Source organism: Biomphalaria glabrata, chromosome 10 (genome assembly GCF_947242115.1).
Source record: "Biomphalaria glabrata chromosome 10, xgBioGlab47.1, whole genome shotgun sequence".
NCBI lineage: Eukaryota > Metazoa > Mollusca > Gastropoda > Planorbidae > Biomphalaria > Biomphalaria glabrata.
Genome location: NC_074720.1, coordinates 39,282,990 through 39,310,784, shown reverse-complemented (window position 1 = coordinate 39,310,784; position 27,795 = coordinate 39,282,990). Strand labels below are relative to the sequence as shown.

General features: G+C 32.5%; 2 protein-coding genes across 13 annotated transcripts in view; one reads left to right on the top strand and one right to left on the bottom strand.

Moving 5' to 3' along the window:
* The window catches only part of LOC106073495 (rab11 family-interacting protein 2-like), an 88,781-nt gene extending 85,273 nt beyond the window's left edge, over window positions 1–3,508 (top strand). For all 5 annotated transcript variants that reach the window (XM_056045336.1, XM_056045337.1, XM_056045338.1 and 2 more), the window contains one exon: window positions 64–3,508. In XM_056045336.1, the coding sequence (XP_055901311.1) occupies window positions 64–213 (150 nt within the window). In that variant the 3' untranslated portion in view covers window positions 214–3,508. The remainder of the gene's footprint in view (window positions 1–63) is intronic.
* Window positions 3,050–27,795, bottom strand: LOC106073493 (cleavage and polyadenylation specificity factor subunit 6-like). 8 transcript variants are annotated; one of them, XM_013234062.2, is made up of 17 exons: window positions 27,704–27,795; window positions 23,376–23,450; window positions 21,845–21,967; window positions 21,306–21,409; window positions 20,442–20,677; window positions 20,193–20,357; window positions 19,253–19,422; window positions 19,026–19,131; window positions 18,046–18,066; window positions 17,068–17,148; window positions 15,500–15,612; window positions 14,580–14,668; window positions 14,409–14,444; window positions 13,966–14,078; window positions 13,431–13,578; window positions 12,922–13,335; window positions 3,050–3,640 (listed from the first exon to the last, which is right to left on the bottom strand). In XM_013234062.2, exons 1-16 carry the CDS (start codon window positions 27,758–27,760, stop codon window positions 12,963–12,965), a joined length of 2,010 nt encoding a protein of 669 aa, XP_013089516.1. In that variant the 5' UTR covers window positions 27,761–27,795; the 3' UTR covers window positions 3,050–3,640; window positions 12,922–12,962. The 8 variants fall into 8 exon arrangements, with proteins under 8 accessions (XP_013089516.1, XP_013089517.1, XP_013089518.1 ...); XM_013234063.2 differs by having other exon boundaries at window positions 3,050–12,667; window positions 27,704–27,790; XM_013234064.2 differs by having other exon boundaries at window positions 19,262–19,422; window positions 27,704–27,790.

Genomic DNA, 27,795 nt, shown 5'->3' with positions numbered 1-27,795 from the left:
GTGAAAAAAAGCAATAAATCTTTTTATGGTATTTAAAAACGTTTTGTTGTTTTTTTTCCACAGGATTTGTTCCGGGTTGTCATTCAGTGCAAGGCTCAGATGATCCGCAAAGATCAGTACATCAAAGACCTTGAGAACTACATTGATGACCTGTTGGTCAGGGTCATGGAGGCTACACCCAAACTCCTGAGCAGACCTGGGATGCACAGATAATAAAACTATGATGACTCTCTTTTTCACGTGTTTCATTAAAAAAACAAAACATTCCTTTCACAAGATTCCATTTGTTGGCTAGTTTTTATTTTGTATAGAATATAAAGGTAGAGTAAAATAAAAATGGACATAGAAGTAGTGCCCCTGGTGCTGTCAATTTCTTGAAATCAGAGCTTCCTGAAGTGTTACATAGAGGCCTATGTGTGCTGGATGCATTTCTAGGTGTTCCACACAGTACCGTTTCCAGGCATCAAAATATTCTATTCTTCAAGTAACTCCTAGCTTGATAATAATTTAGTTGTATAATGTGTTTCCAATGTCTGAATAAATCAATGGAAAGTTAATTCTGGCAGAGCAAAAGGAGAAACAAAAAAAAAAAAAAAATTGCAATTAGAATTATGTCCCTTTTGTTCTGTCAAAGTTTTTCAATGATCTTAAAATGCACATGACTCATTTTCTAACTGTGCTCTATGCCTAAGAACAGTACAGAACTTTAGTGTTTTAAAGCTAGTTTAACTTGATGACAGGAATAACATTTTTGCATTGATAATACATTAGCTTATTTGTTGTTAAAAATGTATCATGCTTGCACAATGCAAATTGAGAGTGCAATCCAATGCATTTTATTTTTTGATATGGTGAAAGAATGTTGAAACCTAATCTTACCATTGACAAATCTAATATATTTACCGGTACAGGAAAAGAATATGTATATTTGTTTGTGTTAGTTGCATTGCTAGTACAGCCTGTAAAGATGTTGCAATATCTGGCCTAGAACAATTTTACTTATGTCACTGTAAATTAAGTGTACACATTTTATGCAGTAGGACAATCTAATTTTGTACTGCATTAGTTCATCAGTTTCCTTACAACTTATGAATGCAAAATATTTCTGTTCTGCTTGTCCTGATGCAGATAGAGTTGCCTATTTGTGCTGAAGCTATGGCATTACTTTATTTGATGTAGCGTATTACTATTAAATTGCACAGATTTAAAAGCTCAGTTATAGTTGTTAAAAGTGAAACTCTATTACTTTCAAAATACATTACTGCTGTGAAGTCAAGAACTTTCTGTGTTGCTTTAGTTCTCAAAACAAGACTACCACTATGTTCTAGCTGTTTTTGTTCTGTTATGTAATGCAGGTCTCCCCTCTAAACTACTCTGGTTCACTGTCTTTCAGTTATGTTCCCATAGTGAATATTAGTGTATGTATCTTATGTGAGGAATAAATTGTTTTAATTGGTTATCATCTGAATAATTAACTACCGTACCAGTAATATGTTGCTTGAGTGGCTAGTTCATTACTGTACATGCTGAGAAAAAGGGGGCACTTGACTTTCGAACCTGGGTTAGAATCTTAGTGAAGACTAGGATTTTGAATTTCCAAATTTTCAGGGCACCCCTGAGTCCACCCAACTTTAACGGGTACCTGACTTGAGTTGGGGAAAGTAAAGGTGGTTGGTCGTTGTGCTGGCTACATGACACCTTGCTCGTTAACCAAAGAAATAGATGATCTTAACAGCATCTGTCCTATAGAGTGCAAGGTCTGAAAGGGGAGATTTACATTTCAAGGCTCAGCACAGGTGCTGGTACCCATGATTGAAAAGCACTTTACAGAAACACAACTTAATAGTGACAAGAATAGTTTAATTAAACTTTTGACATTCAAAACTAGAGCTTTGTCCTTTACTTTGATATCAGCACTTACAAAACATAATTAATTTAGTTTGAGAGTTTTCATACAAAGATTTATTTAAAAGCAAGGCAAAAATGTACATTTGACTGCTTTTTATTCAATTATTTAAAAAAAATAAAAAATGTTGTTAGTGTTTGGCTTTTTTAACTGATTTTGAGTTGTATATGGTAATTTGCTAAGAAAAAAATCTTCAGAGCACAGTGTCATAATGCAAAGTACATTCCACCATACAACTTTTCTATTATAAACCCATTCCAAAAAATGCATTGAATTACAAAGATGTAAAACATTATTGAACTAAATTTCACGTTTTCAGTTTGGTAGCATAATGTAGTACAGTGAACTACTCCATTCCCTCCAGCACAATCCCCACAGGCAGGGTGCACCTTAGCAGCAGAATACTTCAAGTGTCCCCCCACCTATTAAACATTTTATTGGGCAAATAATTAGTTACTTTTGTTACTTCCACTGTTAATTGATAGCTATGCCACTTGGTGGCATGGCATCCAATCAACTTAGTTCCAATAGCTTTATGCAACTCCATGGATCTTACTAGTAGTTTATCTAGTAGATTTAGAATTATTATTAAATGCGACATTTTTTAAAAATTTTTTTGGTTAAATGTTGAGGAAATGTGTGGTCAATACTATCCTATTTATTCATTCAATAGAATATACTGCTGTCTGGTGCTATATAATATTCTAGACTTTATTTTCAGTTTGTCTTGTAAAAAGTTTCTTTTTTAATACATTCCTATTTTTTTATACATTTAAGATCATTGTGCTAACTATGTACATAAACATGTTGTCCACTGGGATGTCCACTTGAAAATGAAATGCAACTTTTTTTTTGTCTTTGTACCTATTGAATTAAAGATGGACCAGAGTTTGGGGGGAAAAAAAACTACTAACATGTCAATGAAATTGAATTTGAGATACTGTCAGAGCAAGTCCTCATGTGCATGTAACTTGTAGCTTGCATTGATTTGAAAAGATTAAAATGAAAGTGTATTGATGTTTTTTTTGTTTTTAAGACATTTCACTTTACTCACATCTGCAAATGTGTTCAAACAACCAATTACCAATTAGAGACCCAGTGACAAAAACAATTATTTAAATAGAACATACAACCAACAAATGATGATGTTTTTTTTTTCTATTGTATTTATGTCACCAAAACAACACAGGACATAGACAATTATAGACAGTTATGTAAGCCTGTAACCATTCCAAGCTTTCTCTATGATAAAAAGTTGAAACAATGATTTTTTAATAAAAAAAAAAAAAATGAATGTAAATAATGAATGATGATGATGGTGATGATGCAGTGATGGTGGTGATGCAAAACAATTTAAAAGCAAGAAAATGTCATTTATCAAATAGTGAAACAAAAAAAAAATTGCCTGTCCAACCAATGTCCTTGAGGGCTTAGTTATCTTGTGTCAGATTTTCTGAAGCTGTCCCTTGTCCAGTTCAAACTGCTCAAGTCCAACTTGAATTCCCTGCTGGGCTTTTCCTCTTCCTTCTTTTTTTTTTTAATCATTGAACATCCCAAGAGTTTGAAACAAAAAATGACAGCAAAAAAAAAAAAAAAATACAATTAGCCCTTGCAACAACTCCTGACATCAACAGATTAAAGTTACATTACTGATGATCTGGTTGTAAACATATAAGAGAATCCTCTGTGTGCATCTTGGGCCAGCTGAACATACTTGATACAACATGGAGAAGCCTAAGGGAAACAGATAAGGAAGAAATGCCTTGGTCAGTTACAATAAATACCAGACAAAAAACATGGGCACAACTCTTTGCAAAACTGCTGCTACTTTAAATATGCCTCGAGTTCCAAATTGTAATTAGAATTAAGGTTTAATTTAGTCCAGCTGTTTTGCAAACAGGTCCCTGGAGGTACAATCCACAGATGTTGATATACAAAATGCCATTCAAATATACAGTATTTCATTTAAATCACATTCATTGTCAAGAAAACACATGGAATTATAATTGCACTGCATCAAATAGATAGAATGATTGAACTAACGTGTACATTTGAATGAAATGTTGATATAGAGAGTTCAACATAACAAATAAATCAAGAAAACATTACAACTAAGTTCCTAGTTTTACCTACACACTTTATCACTAAGTCATCAAGAGCAATATATTTCATTGCATATATCTAAAGGTGAAATGCAGCAGATTGTGATCATAAAATCATCTTTCATTTCATCTTTGAATATTAATGGGTAATGGTAGTTGAAGTTCAGGTATAACAGACTCTGCATATGTAGGGCCAAAACAGAATAAAACTAACACATGAACAGCTGTTACACAGGGGTTAACATTTCTAGGGATACAGTCAATGCCAGAGATGAAGGTAAGCAAATAGAAGTATTATTTATTATGAACAAAATATGGTTAAGACTGGAAATACTTGAGTTTGATATTGAAACTGAGGCGATACTAAAGCAGCTTTAGTTCTCAACTAAAAACAGTGATCAGAACGAGTGACATTGTAGCCTTTTCTCTACAATGGGAACAACTATGGCATTTCTAGTAATAATATGGCACCACATTCAAGAAACTACATTCAGAAGCTTACATTTGTCTAGTATCAGCAAACTGATACTAAATAAATTGAAGCTGACAATTGAAAAAAGAAGTACAACTTTTCAATGACAAGATCCAATCAGTTCATTTATTTCCCATCCCCCGGTATTAACATAAACCATACAAATCCCAATAAATGCCACCCATTGGTTTCCAGAAGGTCTACAATGGGATACACAATAAGGACTTATGGAAACAAAATCATGATTTACTTAGAGGGTAACTAATAATACAAAATGGTTTGTAACTGAAACGTTTTAAATAGCATAAATCTGAGGTGGCTGCATTAGTCATAAACCTCTAACAATATTGTCAACACATTATGTATAATAAGGTGCATGTTTAAATATTTATGAATAACAGATTAAAGACAAGACACATTTTTCTGAAATAAAAAAAAAAGAGAAAAAAAAAGAGTCAAAAAGAGAACATTCTATCAACATGCCACATGGACTGCCAATTCGGCTGGCACCACTAGTTCATCTCTATCCTCGATTCAAACACCAAAGTGTTACTACTACGTAATTTAAATTGCACAACACAAGTTTCTTTGTGTAGATGGGTGGGAAGTTCACTATATTTCTATACTTATTCTATTAGCATATAAAAGATTATTATTATATTACTGTATGCACAACTACAATAGTAGAATTTATTCAACTTTTCCATTAGCATACTATACAAATAAAAAATGTTTAGTATTTCAAGTAATATTAATGCTATTTATAGCTATTTAATTTTATAATATTCTGCATATCCAGAGGGTGATTTTTAAGGGAACCTAGTTTCCTTTATCCCAGTCCAAAAACATTTCTGCCAGATCAGTTTCTTCAGAAAGGGAACATAGTTTCCTTTATCCCAGCCCAAAAACATTTCTGCCAGACCAGTTTCTTCAGATAGGGAATAAATATCACAGTTACGAATAATGAAAAAAAAAGCTTAATTGCAATTACTTTGATTTGGCGAGCACATCTAAAACTATTTTGCAGAAAATACAAGATTTTCGAAATGGCAGATATCAAGAAAAGTACAATTTAAAAAGTAGTAAGAATATGGATGTTTCCCCACCATTTAAACAAGTTACACTTCAACAGACCTATACATAGGCTAGTTTCTCCATGTTTACTGTTATGTAAAAATAAATCACTTTTCTGAGTAAATATTAACAGTGAAGTAAATGCCAAAACATTAATAATACATTTAAATACAGTAACCGACAATGTATAGAGCATATTTTCAAAAGGACTTTATATAACCGACAATGTATAGACTTAATATATTTCTTGACAAATTCTGTGAGAAGGAAGCTTGCATAGCTAATAACATTGGGAGTAACTGCAATCCGCAAAATTATTGTTGTAAATAAAAAGAATGAATTTCACATCGGAACTGTTCTCTTTTTTTTTTTATTATATTTAGTTGCTTACTCCATCTAATTGATTTTATCACTACAACCTTACAAGAGAAACATAAAAAAAAGCAAAACTTAAAAGAAATGGTTTAAAATAAAAAGTACAAAATAGTAAGACAGAGTAGTTTGAAGATGATGTATAAACCTCAACAAAAATGATTAACTCATTCTGTAGATAACTTTTACGTAATGCAGCACAACTCTTAACACGTCTATCTATAAATGTTTTTTTATAAAAATACTCTTACTTAATGTTAACCAAATGTTGAAAAAAAGTTCTCAAGATTATGTTACTATTTCAAAAATAAGTTCTTTCAAACACTTAAAAATAAAAAGAGCTTTTTAAAAAGGTACCTTGATAAAAATGATTTTTGATTAAAATAATTATGAATTCCTTGAAAATTTGATTTTAAATTAAAATAAAATGACCACTTTCAACTAACAGTCATTATTTAGAGGCACTGTGTACATCAACAGCACCTTTTCATTTTAAAACGTAAACATAAGAGAAAAAAATCCTTTTTTTTTAAAGCTTCTAACAATCTAAACAAAGCTCTGTAAAAAAAATAATCTGACTTAAAAAAGAATATTAAACAATCACTGGCACACGTGGGCACACCAAAATGTACTGTGCTGCAATACATACACAATGAGTTAATACCAAAACTGAAAACTGATGAAGACATTCAAGTACATTAAATTCAGTGAGGGTCAGCGCAGAACTTCAGTACAAGATTGGGTCATAGAAATCTAAAAACTAATCTGCCCCTACATTTGACACCAAAACAAAAGATTAAAAGGGTTTTTGTTCTTAAGGATTCCATCAACTCTGTGTAGAAATGATATGAAACAATGAATGTTTACATTCTACTCGGACTAGCAACTGTAACTTGTACACAAAGTAAATTTAAAACAAGATTTTGTTTTTACATAATAAGTCATCAGAAGTGAAGTTTATCATTAATATATATAAATAAGTATGGATATTGAGTTTTTTTAGGATCTGGTGGAACTTTATTTCCAAAACAACTAGAGCGCTATAATTTCTTAAGAAATTGTGCTTTGTCTCAAAAGTGGTCTGAACAGCTCTCTAATTATGGGGATGCATAGAGATGGCCTTATTCTATAGGCCACAAGCCTATGTAAACTGTTAGCCACACAGGTAAACTCTACTTCACCTGCATAAGTCCTTAAGTCTTTGAATTAATTTTTTGCTTATGTGTGTTTGATAACGAAAAACCAAACAAATATGTTAAAATCAGAAAAATTCTTCTACTTAACAAATGTGAAAAAAGAAAATATTTTAATCCAGTTCTTCCATTGGAATGGATGACATGGAAGCTAAGGGATATATATATATATATATATATATATATATATATATATATATATATATATATATATATATATATATATACATATATATATACACACACACACTAAAATGTGAACAAATCATGGGTTCATTAATAACAATTATCAATTTAATAAGTGAGAAGCGTGGTCGAGAGGCCAAGTGCGTTTGAACTTGGCTTGGCTACCCAGAAGGGGGCTTGAGGTTTGACACCCGACTCAGGCAGAGTTGTGTTTACTGAGCGCCTAAAGGCAGCACAGAAAACCAACTCCTAGATACCCCCTCCCCCCCCCCCCCCCCCCACTGGACCACAAATGAGATTGGACCAAAAGCGCTCTGAGCATGCTATAAGCATGAAAGTAGCGCTATATAAAAGCTATAATAATAATAATAATACTACCTCTCTATTGTTGACCAGTCAGTTTATTGACATTGATTATTCAGTTTAATGCCATTTAGAATGTACTGAGTGACTTGACAAACTAATTTACTTGAATTAGAAACACCCTTCAGTTGTTAATATTTTCTAGACTAACATGTCTAGTAATGATATAGGGAGAAATGTATGGACACCAATTGTTACTTTTCCTTCAAGTTTGGTAATGGAAATATTTTTAAACTTCATATTAACTATTATACGTAGACTGATTTCCCTATATAATCTCTTGGGCAAACTATAAATATGATAATCTGCCATATGTATGGCTTCAATAGTACCACACTGCAATATTTACAAAACTTAATGTGATAACTAACACATAGCAGTTCATGTGACAAATAACTAAAGAAATCGTTTCACATCTTATAAACCCTATTGTAAGTATTACAAACTGGATACGTTTAGATTATAACAATCTTGAGGAAAATGTTTTTATGTGTTAGATCTCTGAAAAAAGATTTTTTTTTTATAATTATTTAAGTCTAATTACAATTAAAATGTTGATCATTATTACACGCAGGTATTAGACAATCTGTCACTGTTGCCCAATGTCAATAAAAAGATGGGCAATTTTTCTTACAAATAAGTTACCAATCACAGTATACTACATATGACATAAGGTATACAACGAGAAACCCATACTGAAAAACTTTTAAGCCACTAAAACTTGAGTAATACATACAATAGTGATAGTTAATGGTGAGGACACTAAACTATATAGATTATCATTTCAATGGCAACCTATCAAAGGGCATCCAGTACAACACCAGACTGTTTTTTAAGCACCTTAAGGCAGCATGGAAAACCTCCCTGATACCCACTCCCCCCTCTAGAGATTGGATCATAGCGCTCTGAGCATGCTATAAGCATGAAAAATTTGCTAAATAAAATCTATTTAAAAATTAATAATAAAATCCCCCCCCCACCCAAAAAAAAAACCATTGAGCTCACCAAGAAATATTTTTGTTTTTAGCTGAAACAAGAATATTTCAATTGATGAACTACAATCAATAAAGGTTAGCCTATACACAACAATGGATCATACAAATACATGTTTGGGGACTTTGGCAGTTTAGATACATTTTGTGGATAACAAAACATCCAGCCCCATTTCAAACAACGGAAAGAAAAGTTAATTAGTTGCCTCTATCATAATACTGCCCACATTCTATTCCTAAACGCAGTGGCTTAGTAGCATAATGGTAGCCAATATAAATCTTTCAAGAGAACAATATTTTAATCACTAACCTAGTATTCTAACAATTGCAGTTTTCAAGAGAAATGTTATTTCTAACAAAAACTGGAAAAGTAAAAGCATGCAAGATTTAAAGGTGAATGCAGTTTGTGTAACATGCAGTATCAGAACAAGAGGGCCTCTTTCAGTGTAAATATCACTCAATGTTCACACATTCTAAACAAAATATGACTAATGACTGGGCACAAAGAAGTTCTGACATAAAACTGGTATAAAATCTCACTCAAAATGTCACTTAGATGAGAATTTCAAGCATGTATGAAACTTTGGTAATTAGTACACTTTCTCGAGCTGAACTGTTTTAGTAGCTCTCATATCTCTAAGTATTACAACAGTGTCAATAACTCTGGCATTTAAACATACTGGTTACAGATACCAAACCCCAGGGCCAACAGTCAGTAATATATATGAGCCCAGTCTAACATTATGTTGGACAGATAACTCTATATGTTCAACACAACCAATCAGAAGAACTATCTTTTGTATGTATGTCACCTCTATTTTCACTGTAGCATGTAAAATATTTCTAACTAGATATACGCCATCTTGCTTTATGCATACCAATATATTTCAATCAGATGTACATACAGTAGAGGTGTTAGGAGTGAGAATGTAGGACTAAATTGGACATTAACATTTTAAGGTTCAGGTAGCAAGGGTTACTTTAGGGGAAAGATAATGACACTGGGATAAAGGCCATGCCTTTGATGCCCTAACATGGTTGTCCCCCTGACATTTCATTTCAATGTCATTTTGCACCCTGATTAAACAAGCATAACTAGTATACACTAGTGATTCAAAGCATCATTTTTACCTTTTTTTTCTAAATAATTTTAGCATGTAGACTGTTACAAATATTTGAAATGTTCTAATTAGCCTAGATTTCTTATAAATGATTAGAGAAGCCATGCATTCCTACTGGAAATGACCAGCTAATTAAAATGTAAAAAAAAAAAAAATCACACTTTTCATATAACCATTTTCAATATAATCAGGTCAAACTGTTATTTAAAAAAAAAATTTAAAAATATATAGTAATGCAAGCCATATAAAATTAAGCACATTTAGTTAAAGTTTAGGACATTTTCTTGGCACCTGCAAAGTGTAAACCATGGTATTAATCATTATAAACAAAATTTAAATTACAAAATAAATGCACAAATGTATGTATATTATATAAAAAGCCATTTGATTATTTCTTCATTATTTTACAGCAAGGTATAATGGTATATCTGTGATAGATATCTATTAACAACTGTGTGGTGAACTTATTGATTTCAAATTGGGGGGAAAGGGGCGAGGGTCCCCGAAGTTTGAATCCAGATGAAGACTGGGATTTGGAACTTGGGCCTGACATATGTAGGGGAAGTAAGGGTGGTTTGTAATTGTGCTGGCTATATGATACCCTCATTAACTGTCAGCCACAGAAGATAAAGAGCTTTACATCATCTGCCCAATAGATTGCAGGGGTACCTCAACAATCAGCTTTTTGTTGTCAAACCCGAATTATTTACACACTACAAGAAGGATATTTGGTAACTTCAAACATTCCTTGAGTGTATGTAAATACGAACCTATTACAAGAATATTATACTGTGCTATGCAGTCAGGGATTTAAAAATTATAGCCTTGGTCACACCAAAAGAAAATTTCTCAAAAAAAAAAAAGTTTGTCCTATTTTCCATCTGAGGCACTTTGCTTCAGCTTAAAAAAAGTAACAAAAAACTGATAACCCCAGAAAAAGAAAGTATTTTGCTAACCAGTCATTTTTTTAGGCATAAAGTGTAGAGTCATATACATAAAAATGGAGAGGGAATCTGACCAACACTCAAAATTTAAAATATGGGAAAAGTAACTATCATCACCATTACTCCATTCACTATTGCATTGTGTGTATATATATATATAAATATAAAAAGAATAAATTAAACAATTTAAAAGACCTAGTTCGTAAGAAAATACAAAACATTACAAGACAAAACTCACTTATCAAATAATTCATTTTTCAAGTTGAAAATAATGCTGAAGAAAACAAAATTATAGAAAACCAAAGACAAAAAAATTCATGTATATACAATCATTGACAAAAAATCACAACATTTTTTTGGCAAGTCAGGAAAGCGGTCAAATAACCTGAAATGAAGAAGTCATTAGTCATTTAGCAATGATCACAAAAGTGATAGGACAAAATAATAAGTATTGCACTGTCATATGTAAATGATGATATCTAAGAGATGTATGTGGAATGTGGAGACAATAGCGGTGTAAATAGTGCTGTACAAGTACGTGTATAGCACCCTTTCAAAAAATTATATGGACGGTGTCAAGTTTAAATGCACGCAAGTCAACAAAATATCACAGATAGTCGGTTATCACAAATAATTTGAATCTCTACAAGACAAGCTTATTTAAGGCCGGGAGCCTGAATCACATTTGGTTTTCTAAAAATCATTCAACAGACTTTTCTCATTCATTCAAACAACCCCTTTCAATGCCATGACACTAACAAACAGGGGAATGGTTCTAGTACAAGGTATAACTTTAAAAAGTAATCTAGGTATATTAAAATATGGGACAAATAAATTGACACTAATGAAAAAACAAAATACAAAGTTAAGATGCATTTGGTAAAAAAGACGAAACAAATAATCTCCGTACCACAATCTTGCAAATTTCAAATAATGTTTAGTTTAATTTGCATGTGTATCTCATTGAAACTTTAAAAACTATTTTGGCTAATTCATTTGAGTTAATAGGCATGAATTCACATTAAAAATAAACAGAGAGCTTTTAGAGATGAATATTACAGTTCTAGTGTACATAAAATTAAGGAAAACAATACCTTTTTTATTTTTCAAAAAACTATTAGGATTATGTTTTTCAAATGACACCTGAACATTTTCTCTTATTTATTTTCAGAGCATTCAAGGTCTCTAAGAATCTGGCTCCAAAGGCAATAACATTACAAAGGCCTGTCAGTCACAATCACTTGCAAATTACAGTGAAGGTACTGAAGACTTATCCTAGAACATAGTAATGAATGGGCCATTTCTTTGGTTATATTGAACACAATGTTCACCAAGTTCAATACAACCAAGTTTGAACACTTTCATCCATTAACATGCAGCCTAATAGCTGATCAATAAAAGCTCATATTTGTGGTAAGTTTCCTCACTAATCACTAGTTAGGACCATTCTAAGTCTTTTACGCCACAAACATATATGTTATTTCAACAATTTTCACCATCTTGTATAAAACAAAATCCTAACAACCCACTTAGCGTTCATACGGTAACAGTTGTATAACTACTAAATATCAAATCTCCCATTCTGACACCCTGTTAATAACAACACATTGAATATCAATATCATAAACAACAACAACACAAAAAAAAAAAAAAAAAAGAAAAAGCCTAACTTGGCTAAGTTAATGCCATTTAAAGGCGGAAGCTGGACAATGACTTATCCCACACACAATAATATTTTGAAAATAAAAAATAATATTGACTAACACAGCATGCTTGAGATCAACTCAGACAATTGTGTGCATGTTGTAGGCTCCCTAACATTTGAGCAATTGTTTAGTGTTATCGTTGAGACCAAGCTAATTGAGTAAATATAAAACTGTAGGTAGAACAACATAGAAAGGGCACTTCTGGCCAGGCAGCAGTCACTTTTCATTGCAACTTTCTGGAAAATAAATGGCAAAAATTCTAAATAAAGTACTGTTAAAAAAAACAACAACACAATATCAGCGTCAACATTCAAATACATATATCACTTACTTGTTTTTTAACACTACAGATTTCTGACATATAATCCTATCTCTGCAAGTTGGCTCATCAAATGGTTGAATGTAAACTATAATTAAAGCCTCTGAAAGGAAATTCTGTTACATACAACATAGTTTAGATAACAAAATAACAACACAAGAAAACATTTACCTCATAAAGAAAAACAAGCAGTATGGTCAAATAAAATGATCTTAGTGTCGCCGACTACTGTATTCACGCTCTCTGTCTGTCCTCTCACGTTCTGTTCGTTCCCGTTCAACCCTTTCTCTGTCTGCTCTCTCTCTATCACTGCGTTCCCGTTCAGCACGTTCTCTGTCAGTACGTTCTCTTTCGGATCGTTCTCTATCTCTTTCTCCTCCTCTGTCACTTCTCTCGCTACGCTCCCTCTCTCGTTCCCTTTCACGACGATCTTCATAATGTCGTTCACGCTCTCTATCTCTTTCCCTAGAACGTTCTCTATACTCTCGAGGGTCTCTTTCCCTACTACGTGAACGATGTCGGGACCGTTTTTCCATTCTTTCCCGATCCCTTTCCCGGTCTCTTGATCTTGATCGTCTACTGCTCCTGAAAGTCAACAACAAATGAAAAGAGTATTAAGAGCTATATCAATTAATGATTTACGAAGAGATAGGAAAACAGACGGTCCAAAAATAATTTACCTAGAGCCATAGGATTTCTCTTCAATCCCATGAAGTGTATCTTGCAGCGAGCTGATGAGAATTTTACAACGGTCATCTGCAGCTATTTTTGACTGCTTAATTAGAGAGATGGCTGTAACTAAAGTTTCTATAGCACTGGGAAAGTCACCTAAAAAGAATATTGAAAACATATAAACTTAGTAATAATAGACTCAGGTTATAAACAGTACATTTAGTACGATTAAGATGGATACAACTAAATTTACTTATAATATTTTACTTCACACTTTATTATGGATTAACTACTAACTATATGCTCATAATTTGATATTTTATTGACATATACCTTCTTAAGCCGGATATAAATAATAATAGTAATAATCTTTATTGTTTGTATGGAAATACTGGAATTACTTCTATTTGTTTATTTACAATCTGATGAATGATGGGATGGGATGATGCAAGATCTCCAAAGAAGGTTTTAAAAAATGGACTGGATTTGTGGTTGCTAGGTACAAAGATCAATCCCTGATGTAAAATCAACTAGAGTACTTACCCGAGCTAGCATCCTGGACAGCTCTATTGATAGCACTGCTTGATACTGTTTTGTTGCGTTGAAATATTTCTTCAAACTCTTGGTCACTCAGCTGAGGGGGTGGTGGCTCATGCCTGGAATTGTTTAGAACAAAGAGGGAGGAAAGTTCAACACTGTTCTGACTCAATTTTTTTTTTTAACTATTTCGACATACAAGTTTACATTTGTTGAAATATAAGCAACAGAGCCCCTAAAGCTAAGATAATGTACAGAAATGAGCGTAAGCAAATCAAATGAGGAAGAAACAATCAACCGAAAAATAAACAAACTATTCAAATAAGAATACAAAGGAAGTTCAGTCACTGATATTATGGCCATCGGCAATCTTTGCCCATGCAATAGTTCAATATTTGAAAAACAGAACATAAAACTCAAACCAATATTGAACAAGATTATATTCCAACCTGATTGGGGTTTTTCTAAGTTCAGAACGCGATGGCCTAGGAAGTATATATAATTAACAATGAATGTCATTTTAGGAAAAATTCTCACCTAACAAGAAATAAGTTTTGTACTTTTTCATGTTCTGGTCAATCAATAAGAGAACTGTGTGTAAACAGTTGTTTAAAACTAACCTTTCTGGTGGTGGCCTGGCATACAAAGTGTCTTGATAGTTAGCTGTTGGAGGAGGTCTTCCATATGGATCTGGTGGTGGGTGAGTTGCCTGAACAATTGGAAAATAGAATACATTCATTTACACATGAAAGAAAAAAATCAAGAGCATGCTTAACTGTTATCACACACATATGTTGTTCTATGTTTACACTACCAGACCACTGTGCACATGTTAAGCTTTGCAAATGGCTGCGCCCATGTTTTTACATTGAATTGGTGTGGTTTTACATGAAAATTTGCAATACTGAATTAGGCACGTAACAAGTATGTCTAGCCTTCTATAAGCCTAGAGTTCATCAATATTGTAGTTGATTTAGACTCTTAGGATAAGGAGTCAGAATTTATTAAGAAGAATGTTTTTTATTTATTACAAGAAACTGTCAGAGATCAATTGATTCATTAGATCTAGAGCTTGAAAGATAGTAAGTGAAGGGGGCTGGCCCAGATGTCACAAGGGACAGTTTGTTTCACAGGCTCAGTCTGAAGGGTTAATTTATTTTAAAAAAATGTTGTTGTTTTTTTGGTTTATGAAGATAGCGATTGGATGTTATAAAAAAAAATATAACAATATCCTTAATGGTGCCATGTCTGTATTGAGCTGCACTTCTGTTGTTTTTGAGATATATTTTTTCCCCATACAAAATATGAATGTCCAATAAGATCAAACACTTTGGATGGCTGTCTGGCCATGCAGTTTGCATGCTGGACTGTCATTTGGACTTATTGATGGTCTTGGGATCAAACCCTGCTCGCTCCCACCCCCGTCGTCCTTCGGAAGGTTTGGACTAGGAAGTAAATTATCTTTAACTCTGAAGAAACACATGTAACCTGTAAAACATTTCACATAGATCAATTGTTAGCTATGCTTAAGTATACTCACAGTTGGTGGAGGACCAGTAATAGGAGGAGGAAAGAAAGGATTGTGCCCAGGTGGAGGCACATGTCCTGGTGGTGGTGCAGTTGAGACTGGTGGTATAGTTGGAGGAGGCAAACCTAAATCAAGCAGACAAATACAAAATTAGTATCAAGCAAAACAGTCATATATTAAGTAAATGTACCAACTAAACCTTCACCCCTTAAAGTAGCAGCATTGCTGACTTTTTTGTTTTTCTTACCTTGTTTTTAAAAGCTTTTAATTTAAAGATTTTTTAAAAACATCATATATCAATTTATCTTTATGAAGTGTTTTTTTTTTTTTTAAATTTTCTCTAAAATCAACAGAGTATATGGTAAGTGCATCTTAGGATTGAGACTGCTTTAATCCCATAAATGAGGGATTAATGTTAAGTGAAGAATTCATATTAGTTGAGTGATTAAGTCAGCAATCTAAGAGTTGGGCTTAAAAGCTAAGAGTTGGGCTTAAAAGCTAAGAGTTGGGCTAATGTATGTATACTTATACATTTTAGTTGTAATACTATAATAAGATTTTGTATTATTCATAGCTTTCATAATTGGAATTTACAATTAAAATTTTTTGAAGATGAGAATTTTATTGACATATTTTCATTTTAGAATTAAACTGTTTAAATTTCATCATTTTATTTTTCTCTCAAAAGTTATACTCCTTGTTTTAGGGAACTGGTGCTCTGGCACTGACTTTATCTCTGTGTTTTTCAAGCTCTTTGAATTGCTAAAAATCAAAACTTTTCATAGTACAGTGTAGAATGTATTAATAAAAAGAATATAATAATTTAGTTAATATTAATGCATTATTTACATATGGGGGGTTCACTTTCAAAGAAAGTGGAGACAGCTGTTATGCTTGACCACACATCACTGCTGTTAGGGGAAATGACCATGTTTAACTCTTTCTCTCCTAACTGACGATACCAACGTTGATTCCAACAGAATGTAGTAAATAATTACGGAGAGAAAGAGTTAAGAAGTAACCTAGTTGGAAATGTGGATCAAGATTCAAGTGTTTAGATTACTAGATTCTTCCTAGTCCATAGGTAAATAAGTAGACAGAGACAGAGAAAAAATTAGAAGAAAGGATGTAGTAATATGTAACTGTCTAGTAAAGTCTTAAGGGAGACAAGACTATCAAAGTAAAACAAAGCTAGATTCATCCTCATTGTTTTTTGGTGATTAGTTATAAGATATCTATATATTTTATTCAGCAATTGTTCACTGTGATTCATTTAATAGGACGAATCTCCCTCACTTTAATAAATTTGTATTGCGCTAGCCACATTTTCACACACTCATACATATTTGTAGGTCAAGTTAATCTACCAATCATATGATTTAAACAAGGGATTTATGTTTGTGTGGATTTTATTAATGGATGGAATAACTATTTTGATGAATTTAGTTTGAAGATATTAATGTCAAGGAAATTATATTCACCACTGTTTGTTCAATGAATTTTTATTATAAATGGCACCGCCAAACCTACTCAAAACAAATCCTGTCATCTAATTACTCATGGGTCTTCAAACTCCTTACCTGGAGCAGCAATATGTGGAGGTCTCAATCCAGGTGGTGGTACTGGCTGTGGGGGAAGGGGGCCTCCAGGAGGATAAGTAGCTGAAATACAAAAAAGACCACATTCCAGATTAATATGAAAACACTGCACAAATGGGACTTGAGATTAACATTTTACAATTTTTTATTATCCATAAACTCACAGAAAAGCTGCTTTAAAAAATGCCATACAAAAAAAAATATTTTTTTTTAAAGCCCCTGCCAATATTAAGGCAAAGCCCATCACCACCAAAAACATTTTAGAAAATTTTGTTTTATATTTTTTCTATACATTTTTTTTTACTTAAATTGCATGATTTAATAATGTAAATTTTAAAAAGTATTAACGTATTAAGAAGGAAAAAAGAAAAGAATACTTATTTATGGTTTTTAAAGTTTTAACAGAAACTATACAAAAATGTCATGCTTTTATAAAAAGAAATGTTAAATAAAAAAAAAAAACAGTCAAAGCTTTTATGTAAAAGAAAAAAACATGTAAAGAATATGCATTCATTGAATAATAATCATGTTTTGTTTGTTTTCTTTGAACATTTTATACTTGATAAATGTAATTTATTCACACATTTAAAACCTTACCATAAAACAAAAAAAAAAATTGAAAAGAATAGCTAAACAAAATACCAAGAACATATATATATACAAAAATTGCTACAAAAAAAATATTTTAATGTGTAAAATTAGAATATAGATCTATTGTTATTTCTTGTCTAGTTTCTTAATTTCACTACAACAATAAATGACTTATGAAGTATAGATATATATATATACGCATAATATTATATTTAAAAAAATAAAATAACAGAAACATTAGTTAGGAAAATGGGAGTCGCAGTTACAATTTCACCAAGAAATATTCACCCCATAGGTACGACATTAACATTCAATATTAGCTTCCAAAGTTTAAAAAAAAAATATTTAAGTATTAAAAAAAAAACTTACTGCCAGGAGGAGGGGGTTGAGCTTAAATTTGAAAATTATGACCAGAATTAAAGATGGAACAAAAAGGTTTAATGTATATTTCTGTTAACCATGCACTACACAAATTACTGATCAATGTTTTATCAATTCCAAATAAAAAAAAAAGTTTAAACTCTACACAACCCATTAACAGTAATGTAAATTAGGTCTTGAGCAGTTCCTAGAATATTTGGTGAAGCAATTATACTCCAAACTACTTTTACTTTCTACAGCTAATTAATCATCTCATTCTTTACACTCCCAACATACACTATCAAACATTTTGCCCAGTCAGTTGTAGCCAAGAAAAATAAAACAAACTTTTTTTTAGCCTTGGCAAAAGTCTAGCGCCCCCCCCCCCCTCCCCTCTTTCCAAAAAGAAAAACAAAAGGACGCACAAACATTCATACATTAACAATTTTATTTTACCAATTCTACATCTACATTAAACCTTTAATGGCAATGTATTTTGCTTTGCATTCTCCAACAGAACACTTTTCACAATTTACTCCACATGCACACACACACACAACTGTTCAGCCTGCTAAAAATGCTATTTCAAGTTTTCTAACAAGATATTTTAGTGCTTTTGTATTTTTCATTGCCCCAAAGCAGGAGAATCAGTGATGAGTGTATTGAGGCTTCAGATTTTATATTATAGATATGTATCCAACACAAACATTATGAAGCCCATTTAGATACATCAAATGTTATCAGACAGTGACAAATTTCATTTGACTTGTGAATAATTCTGCTTTGAAATGTGTTTAGGAAATATATTACAAATAGACTGCTAAGAGCTGTAAGCACAAGTAGGAAATACAACTAAGGCACAATACAATAAATATAAAAATTGTTAAGAAATGTAAATTACACAATAATGAACAGTAAAAAAAAAAAAACAATCAACTACACTAAAGTTAGACAATAAGTAAATATTTTAATCAATATTAATAACCAACCTGGGCCAGGTGGTCGCTCCCATTCTGGTCTCATAGGAGGAGGCGCTCTTGTGTCCAACGGAGGTGGTGGTCGCAAGTGAGGAGGAGGAATACCTAGCCTAGGAGGCTAGAAAAGTGAAAAACATACATATTATTGGAAAAAAAAAAAAAATATATATATATATATTTTTTTTTTAAAACCTTAATTCTAAAAAATATATTTTTTTTTGTAGAAAAACATATCATACCATATTTACCTGTGGTACTTCTAATCTGGGTGGAGGACCCCTATTACCAGGAGGAACAGGTTGACCAGGTCGAGGTGGTAGAGGGGGCATTCCAGGTGGTGGTCCAGTCACAGGTGGAAGTGTGCCTGGAGGTGCTGTAGCCAAGTAGTCAGTACATGCTCTGACCAGTTCTTCAAAGTAAGGAAATGATTTACAGCATTAAATGCAAAAACATAAAACTTATATAGGCTCAAGGTTCACATGTAATTAAGGGGAGAAAGTTGGTACATGAGAAGAAAGTTACAGTGTATGTCATCTTTAAGTAGAAAAACATTGTCCAATGTAAATTATGATTATGAGTCTTGTCTAAATATACTAAAAATCAATCATTTCAGCAGATTATCAAAACAACATTACAAAGCTGCAGGAGATTTGAAAGATCATCCTCTTCTATCACTGATTTCAAATGCAGTCACCTCTCCAGTCAAGTCATAGTCTTAGCAAAAAGTTTAACTTTTTAGCCTTCCATTCATCCACGGCTAATATGAATCTGCTTCAGATCCAGTACATAGTTATCATTTTGTCATCTGGTACTTATGTGATAAAGATGCAAACAGATCCGCTATAAATATATCCCCTCCCTCCACAAAATTCCTTAACAAAAATATCTAAAAAAAAATAATTAATTTTTTGTTCATTCTTAAGTTTATAAGATATTTTAAGAGCTCATCATAGCTACTTTATGATTCCTACAATTTGTGTAAATTGTTTAGAAACATATAAATGAGTGAGAGTTAAATTACTCCACAAAAAGTTTCTTCTGGAACAGAAACATTTGAAAGGTCACGAAAATGAGATAATAAAATTAAATACAAATTTAGCTAAACAAAAAATGTAAATCCAGGTTAAAGTTTTTGCAATATAAAGAAGGAAATTTAAAAAAAAATTAAACTAAACTTACGAGCAAAATTTAGTGGACCAGCCCCTCTAGGTGGTGGTCCAACAACTGGAGGTGGTCCTTGCCTTGGTGGTGGTGGGCCATTTATTCTTGGTGGAAAGCCTGGAGCACCAGAAGGTGGTCCTCCCTGAGGTAAAGGACCACGCTTATCTAGAAAAGAAAGTGTATCTAAAATTTAACCTTAATATTGATCTGAACCAACGTAATAACATTCCCTCCCATACACTTTCTTATTAACCTATAGCTTGTTACCATGTCTGAAATTTCCATTAGAAGATGAGTCCCGACCTGATGGTCCTCGATCATCCCTGCGATCAGCATCTCCTGGTCCACCGCCTCCAGTTTTGCGAGCCTGTGCTTCAAACTGATTGAGAGCTTGTTTAGTGAAGTGGCTGACTTGAGGAATCTGACCATGAAGTTCTTTACGGGGAAGTCTGTCAAATATAGTTCTTGAAGACTGCTCAGAACCCACAATAATCAAGGCAAATCTGAAACAATAAAAAAAAAATGTAAAAAAAAATAAGATTCTGAGATTTATAAAATAAAAAAAAAAAATGTTGAATTGGTCTATTCATGTTCAAATGGGGCTTGCATATACTTTATCTCAAGAATGCTGAAGAAAATTTTAGCCATTATTGTTGATACAAGGTTTGTCCACAATCATCTCAAAAATTTTAACTAATGATTAGTTCACTGTTTTAAACTTACTATTCGGATTTCAAGATGTGTACATGTGCAGAAGAAGTATGACTTTTAGATGCAAAGCCATCTATTTACTGTTTATGATGTATAATTTTTTTTTCTAGCTGACATCATTATGCCATTGTGACAAAATCCTTTATCTTGACTCCATTTTTTAACAAATCTGTCTCCGGTACTTGAAGCAGCAAGTCTACACCCAGACACTACAACAAGCTAGCTCTACCCATATGCTTTATAACTTATAAACACACACACTATATATATAAATATATATATAATTTAATTTGTTTGTTTTTTCACATTAATATCTTATTCCAAACCAATGGTTTAATACTAAATGTGTAACATTTAATGTCTTATGTATTACTTACAATTGATATGAGAACAATTAATAAATGGAAACAAAATATCTACCCTTTAGATTGTCCATTGGCTCTATTTTCATAAAATTTAATCTCCAACAAATCAGATACACCTATAGAACTCATAGCATCTGTAAGATCTTGATCAGTTGTCCACTGCAGACAAATATGTTTTACAAATTAATACAAATAACTAGCATAAGTGAAATTATAAAAGTTAAATTATTGAAGACTGGCATTCACTTATAGTGTTTAAAGACATGTTTTTTTTGACATGCTTTCTTCTTTATTCTACTCACTCTTATTACTATAATGAAAGGGTGATTGCATTTCTGTAGAATGCAAGAAATCAAGTGTGTCTCTTGCTTAGACCTGCAGCTGGCTATTGGGAGCATGATACCATCCATTTTTTTTTTTGTTGAAAAGGGAAAAGGGGAGTTTCCCAGAAGTAAAAGATTGAGAATAGCTGCCCCAAAATTCATCATTCTTTTCTACCTCAATCTTGTAAAATGGATATTTCAATGCAGCTTTTGTGTCTTAGTAATATCACTCTGATTTTTTAAATTTCCTTTAAAAAAAATGAAATCATACCCATGTTAAGTTTCCAATGTAAAGCATATGTTTTTTTCCAGTATGCGTGGCTGCAGATGTAGATGAGGGAAGGGATGAACTGTTAGATCGAGATGGTGTTTTACTTCCAGATCTGTCCATCGGCTGAAAATATAATAGATTAATTAGAGAAAAAATCTAATTAAATCTTTTCTATTCTACATTTGCTTGTTTATTAAAAAAATGAAAATAGCTGCGTATGTAAAATGACATTAAAAACGGATCATCTTCAAAATTGTTGAGAATCTGAAATGTAAAGCAGTTTCCAAAACAGGCATTTACCTATTAGTTGTCTTTGGTAGGGGAATAGTGAGACCAATGAAACGGCCAGGCTTGTTGATAAAGTAGACAGAAATATCATAATTTACATTGTCTGCTGCCACTCCATTTATCATGGCATGCCTTTTATTTAAAAAGTATTTTATCTGTAGTTGTACAATCTTTGTTTATATGATACTTGAACTATGTGAGGCCTAAAATGACAATATTTCTTAATCTGAATTTGAAATAGGTTAAAATAAATTTGCTTCAGCAGGAATAAGAGCGCCTTTTAAAAAAATATACAAAATAAAAGAGTGTCAGCATGGAAAGAATATAGTAGTCAATAAACTCTCCTATTTAACAAGTTACAAAGATTGTATTAACTTTCCTTCCTTCTTTTTTATTCATAACAACTGCCATCGGTAGTCAAAAGGTGTTTAAAGCTAATATGAAGTGCTCACAGTCCGGAATTACCTTTTTAACAAGCTGCCTGTTTGTTAACTTCATGATTAATCAGATACAATAAATCTAATCCTTAAATGTGCTTTAAAAAAGTCAATAGTTAGATGGTCTTTCTTAATCTGGTAAATAAAACCAAACCCTTGCGCTTACTGTTTTCAAAGTTTTAGTCCCAGTCAAGTGCTAAGCTATCCTGATCAGTACAAGCTGTATGAATTTGGAGATACTATTAAAGACTTTAAAATGTTTTCCACAACTTTTACAAATCGCCATCAAAGGTTTTTAGGTTGTAGTTACTGAAACTCTCACTTTAAATTACTTGACCAAGCAAACAACCAGTTGGAATATGCCCTTTCAGTATTATTGTTTCTGCTTTACAAAGTCTACAATTTAATAACAGAAGATCCCATTAAATATTAAAATAATGCTACATTTATCATTTTTATCAGTATTTTATCATGATTTTATTGAAAAACAAATTGAGCATACCTATATCTAATTCAACTAATTTTAACTTTATAGAAAAAAGAGCACTTTAAGGGATTACATTTTTTAGGGATTAAATTTTTTGAGTATCTAAACCGCTAAGAAATCTTGTATATATAAGTAGTTGTTACAAGTTTTAGTATATAATTTAATTTAAAAATAAAAAAGAGAGATCAGCATAGATGCCAAGGTCCAAAAACATGATTTTTGTCAATTAAAATAGGTGCATCCTTAAAGTATGATAATCACGGTTTAATTGCAGAGATTTAAATATATTCTTAATTAGACAAATAATTCAAAGATTTACCTCTGCACTTGAACGTGTTGATGATGCTGTGATAACATCATCATACAAATCTCCTCCTCCACCAAAATCTGCATCCTGTGAACGTCCCAAAAAAAATATTTCTATATTAAAAAAAATTTCTTATAATATTATTGTTACAACTTTCTATTATATTTAGATTTATTGAAACCTCATTAGTTTCTCTAGGTGTCCCTGGGTTCAGCTGTAATTACAAAACGCTAAAAAAAAGGGGGGTGGGAACACATTTCTGCTGAATACCTTTGACTTTCATATTGCGGAACAATTAATAACAATAATAATTTGCCATGTTCTTTGTTAAGCATCTTTCTGTGTTGCAAATATATCTTCTTTTTTTTTCAAGACATCAGTGATTAGGTATCTGACAAAAAAAATCACAAATACATTTCTAAAAATGACCCTTTTAAGATATCTGAGCCAGATCTTTTTATTTTTATTTCTCTAATTCTAAAATGTTCTAAAAAGCTTTTATTTCAACAGGTTGTACTTAGATGAAAGTTTTAGTACTTTGTACTTGATAAATATCTTGTATTTTAATTTTTTTAATGAAAAACAATTACATAATAGATGATGTAAGTAATTAAAATTAAATTTACTTCACAGAGAAGTAGGTACAAAGGTTTAGTACTTTTTTTAAAATTTGATCATTATCATCAGCTAAAGGCTCACATATTATTCTAAATAATTCTGAACATTCAACAGCCTTTCCTTTGACTGTTCAAAGGCTCAAAAATAAAGATTTACAGCTGCAAGGGTGAACAATTGTATAGAAAATACAATAATCATGCATATATTTAACCCTGCTGGACAAGTAAAAACAAAGGACGTTTGGGCCACGAGGCCTTCATTAGCTACAATGTAGATACTTTGACTTTCCGGTCGGGGCGATTTTTTTTGGTTACCAGAAGCAATAGCCTTTATGCAGCAGTTTTGAGATCAGTAGGAATTCATATAGCATTCCAATCTGATTTAGTTCTCAAAATCATGTTTTGAACGGGTTAAAAGGGCTTTTTTATTTTACATGGACCATAGATCAATTTATTCTTTGGACTTATATTCACATTAAGAAATAAATCGGATATGAACAGCTACCTTGGGTCTACAATTCAAGGTGACCTGTCACTAGAAGAGGAGATCAAAAAACGCATAGGGAAGGCCACATCAACCTTTGCTAGACTCTGACCAAGAGTTTGGGAAATACAGAAGCTCACCACACCGACCAAAATGGAGGTCTACAATGCATGCATTCTTAGCACGCTACTGTACGGCAGCGAGTTGTGAACAACCTACACAAAACAAGAGAGGAAACTAAACTCATTCCACTTGCGCTGCCTTCGAAGGATCTTAAAAATATCATGGAAAGAAAAAGTGTGTAATACTGAGACCCTCGCGAGAAAGAGCCTTCCCAGCTTCTTTAAGGTCCTCAGGCAATGCCCCCTGCGCTGGCTCGGACATGTTCGCCGGATAGAGGACAATCGCATCTCAAAAATCATTCAAACTATATTAGTTTCATTACAATATAATGAGTTTGGGAGTAACACTCCGCCCTTTTCCCATTTATTTTTACCACACATTACCTCCTTACGATTTCCTGCGCTTGTACACCAGCATAGCTCATTTCTTTTCTGCCTCGATAGAGAATATTGGACAGATAATTTAACCCAATAGCTCCTATTTCCGGTGAAAAAAAAAACCTTCAAAGTCCTAAGCAAGGAGGGATAACTCCGTATTTAAAAAATCCTAAAAAATATGTATTTTGCAAAAAATAATCAAATTGAAGATCTAATACAAATAAACAAACAGATAACTTTAAAAAATAGAACTATATGTCTAGTTTTAAAAAATATATACGTTTAATACCACTAGATTATAAAAAACTTCAAAAATACTCATTTTCCCACGTGGGGGCTTATACACTGGGGCTATGGGCCTGTTCGTTTGAAAAATTATTTAAAAAATAAAAACCTTCCAGATTTTATTAAAAATAGAATCGGTAATCTCCAAAGTTATTTGTAATCACGCTTGCAACGAGACTAGAAGAAATCTTGTTTTTAAAAAGTTTAAATCAAGTATATTGAATAGGGGGTTTTAGAAACGTTCTACAACGGTTTAGGACAAAAACGGGAAAACGTTTCCAACTGCAGAAGGAGCTAATGGGTTAACTTAATTTCATGTTAATTGTTTGTCTTCTTTGTTTGTTTTGTAGCAGATGAAGGCCTCGTTGCGCAAATGACCTTTGTTTTTACTTGGTCCGACAGGGCTACCTAGCTCTAGAAGCATGTTTATTGTATTTCCTTTGACTTTGACTGGCCTGGATTTTCTAAAACTAAACAGTAAACAGATTAGCCATAGTTATCTAAAACCATTTTAATCTGACTATTCTCAGCAGGTCGCAGCACACCAGGACTCAAGATGAAGATTTTACATTTTTAGAGTAGAAATTTTGACTTTGTAACAGAAACAGTTATTATTATAGAGTAAAGGATGGTTGTCGGAAACCCGGGTTTCGTCTCGCATATCGGCCACCTCGATGTATTATTATTAAATCTTCTTTATTTGAATGTTTACTACCCAACTTCCGCATAAATATTGCGCATGGACTATTTTGTCACACTTCTGACACGTACAGCTCCCTTTTATATTGAGAGAAAGTAATTTTATCTGGGGTCAAAGTAGACTACTGTAAAACTTTGCTTTTTTTCTCCCAAGGGGAAGAACGAGATAGGGTCTGGAGCTAAGACGATTTTTAAGCCCCTAGATGCATTACCCAATTAAAACCCAGATATAATGCTTCTAAATAGGCACTAGAAACAGATAAATTGTACAACCCAGACTCTCCTTTCCCACTTAAACATGTAAATAGGGGGTGGCCAACAAGTTTTACCTTTTCTGAATAAGAAAACATATCGTCATATGACGCTAGTCATCAAAGGGAAATAACTTGACACAGTACTTATGGGGAAATAAACAAATTGTTATTGTTTTTTTTTTAAACATTTACAAGAATAATTTTGTTGTTTGTTAAAATAATATAGTACAAAATGTATATTTAAGTTATGTATGTTTTCTTGTGTGTGTTTGTTACATTTTCCACAAAAAAAAATTCGTAACATATTTATAAAAAATAAAGTTAATGTGGTGTATGCAAAACGTATAACCATTTAATATGCAACAAATATGTACAAATAATATAGCACTTAAGTGCACATATGTAAACAATAATAAATTGGCATCAATGGGCAGCTGAAAAAAAAAAGTCACAATAGCAATATCATTGTAGACCTCGAGCCTACAATTATTGATCGACCAGGTGCGCTAAATGGCCATTGTGAGAAACATCAACATTCTAAGAGATTGTCAAAATCAAAAGAGAGTATACTACATGAAGTCTCCCTCCCCCCTTTTTTCCATGTCTCTTAAGCATACCATTACACGCTCTAAAAAAAAAAGTGGGGCTGTGCAACGGGGGGAAAAAAGTGCCCCATAGGTAGACTAGAGAGAATACTCCTCCTCTTCTCCCCCCCAACAGAGGCGATTTTTTCCCCTAGCGCGACCAGCTAGGCTAGGCCCAAAGTAGTGGCCGTGGTGTGACGTCAGTTACAAGCCGAGAATGAAAGCGTGGAGCGTGGGAAAAGTGATAACATGGCTTGTGTCGTTGCGCTAATGTACAGAATAATAAAATTAAGGATGAAATGTCTTAATAATAACATGTTTAATATATAGAAGACATCTATTTCCTTTGAAGTGTCCGATAAATCTCCAAACCGGCCAACAACTTTTACAGAGACAAAAATCATGACGAAAACTTTTACGCATCAGAAAACCCAACCTACCCCTCTTCACATCAGATCTAATTTTAACTATGCGTAGTCAGGTGTAGTGTGATACATTACAAAATAGCTATTTTAAGTATTTTTATAGACAAAGTCAAAAGGATGAGTCCGATGACGAATTCATTCAATTCATTGACACCATCACTTTATTCTTAGGTTAGACCATTACGGAGTTATGAATTTTGAAACTTAAAAATGGCCTGAGAATGGCTTAGCGTGTCCGACAACCATCCTTTACTCTAGATCTACTTTATTTTATTTTTCATTGAAAAAATGAAAAACAAAACGGTGAACTACCGTCGTGAACCAGAGTAGACCTCAGTAGAGTCCAGACGAAAATTTTCAAAATTACAATTAAATTTCTGATCTTAATGTCTAAAGAGATTAACTTTTGACTAGTAAAAGAATTATCCAATAATACGAAAGTCTTTTTAATTAAATATAGCAAAGGGTGTAATGTAGAAATTCTAAAATTACCTGACTAAATTCATCTTCTATATTGTCATATAAATCAATGTCAACGCCGTCCGCCATTTTAAAAAGCAGAATGCTTGCAATTTTGTAATCGA

What these genes read in the sequence shown, in the direction of transcription:
- LOC106073493 (XM_013234062.2), bottom strand. Translation starts at nt 27,760, where the DNA reads ATGGCGGACGGCGTTGACATTGATTTATATGACAATATAGAAGATGAA. An exon ending in GGAGCGACCACCTGGCCCAG is followed by an intron (nt 18,067 to 19,025) that starts GTTGGTTATTAA and finishes TTCAAATTTAAG; the next exon opens with CTCAACCCCCTCCTCCTGGC. An exon ending in TTACTGGTCCTCCACCAACT is followed by an intron (nt 14,669 to 15,499) that starts GTGAGTATACTT and finishes CCAATTGTTCAG; the next exon opens with GCAACTCACCCACCACCAGA.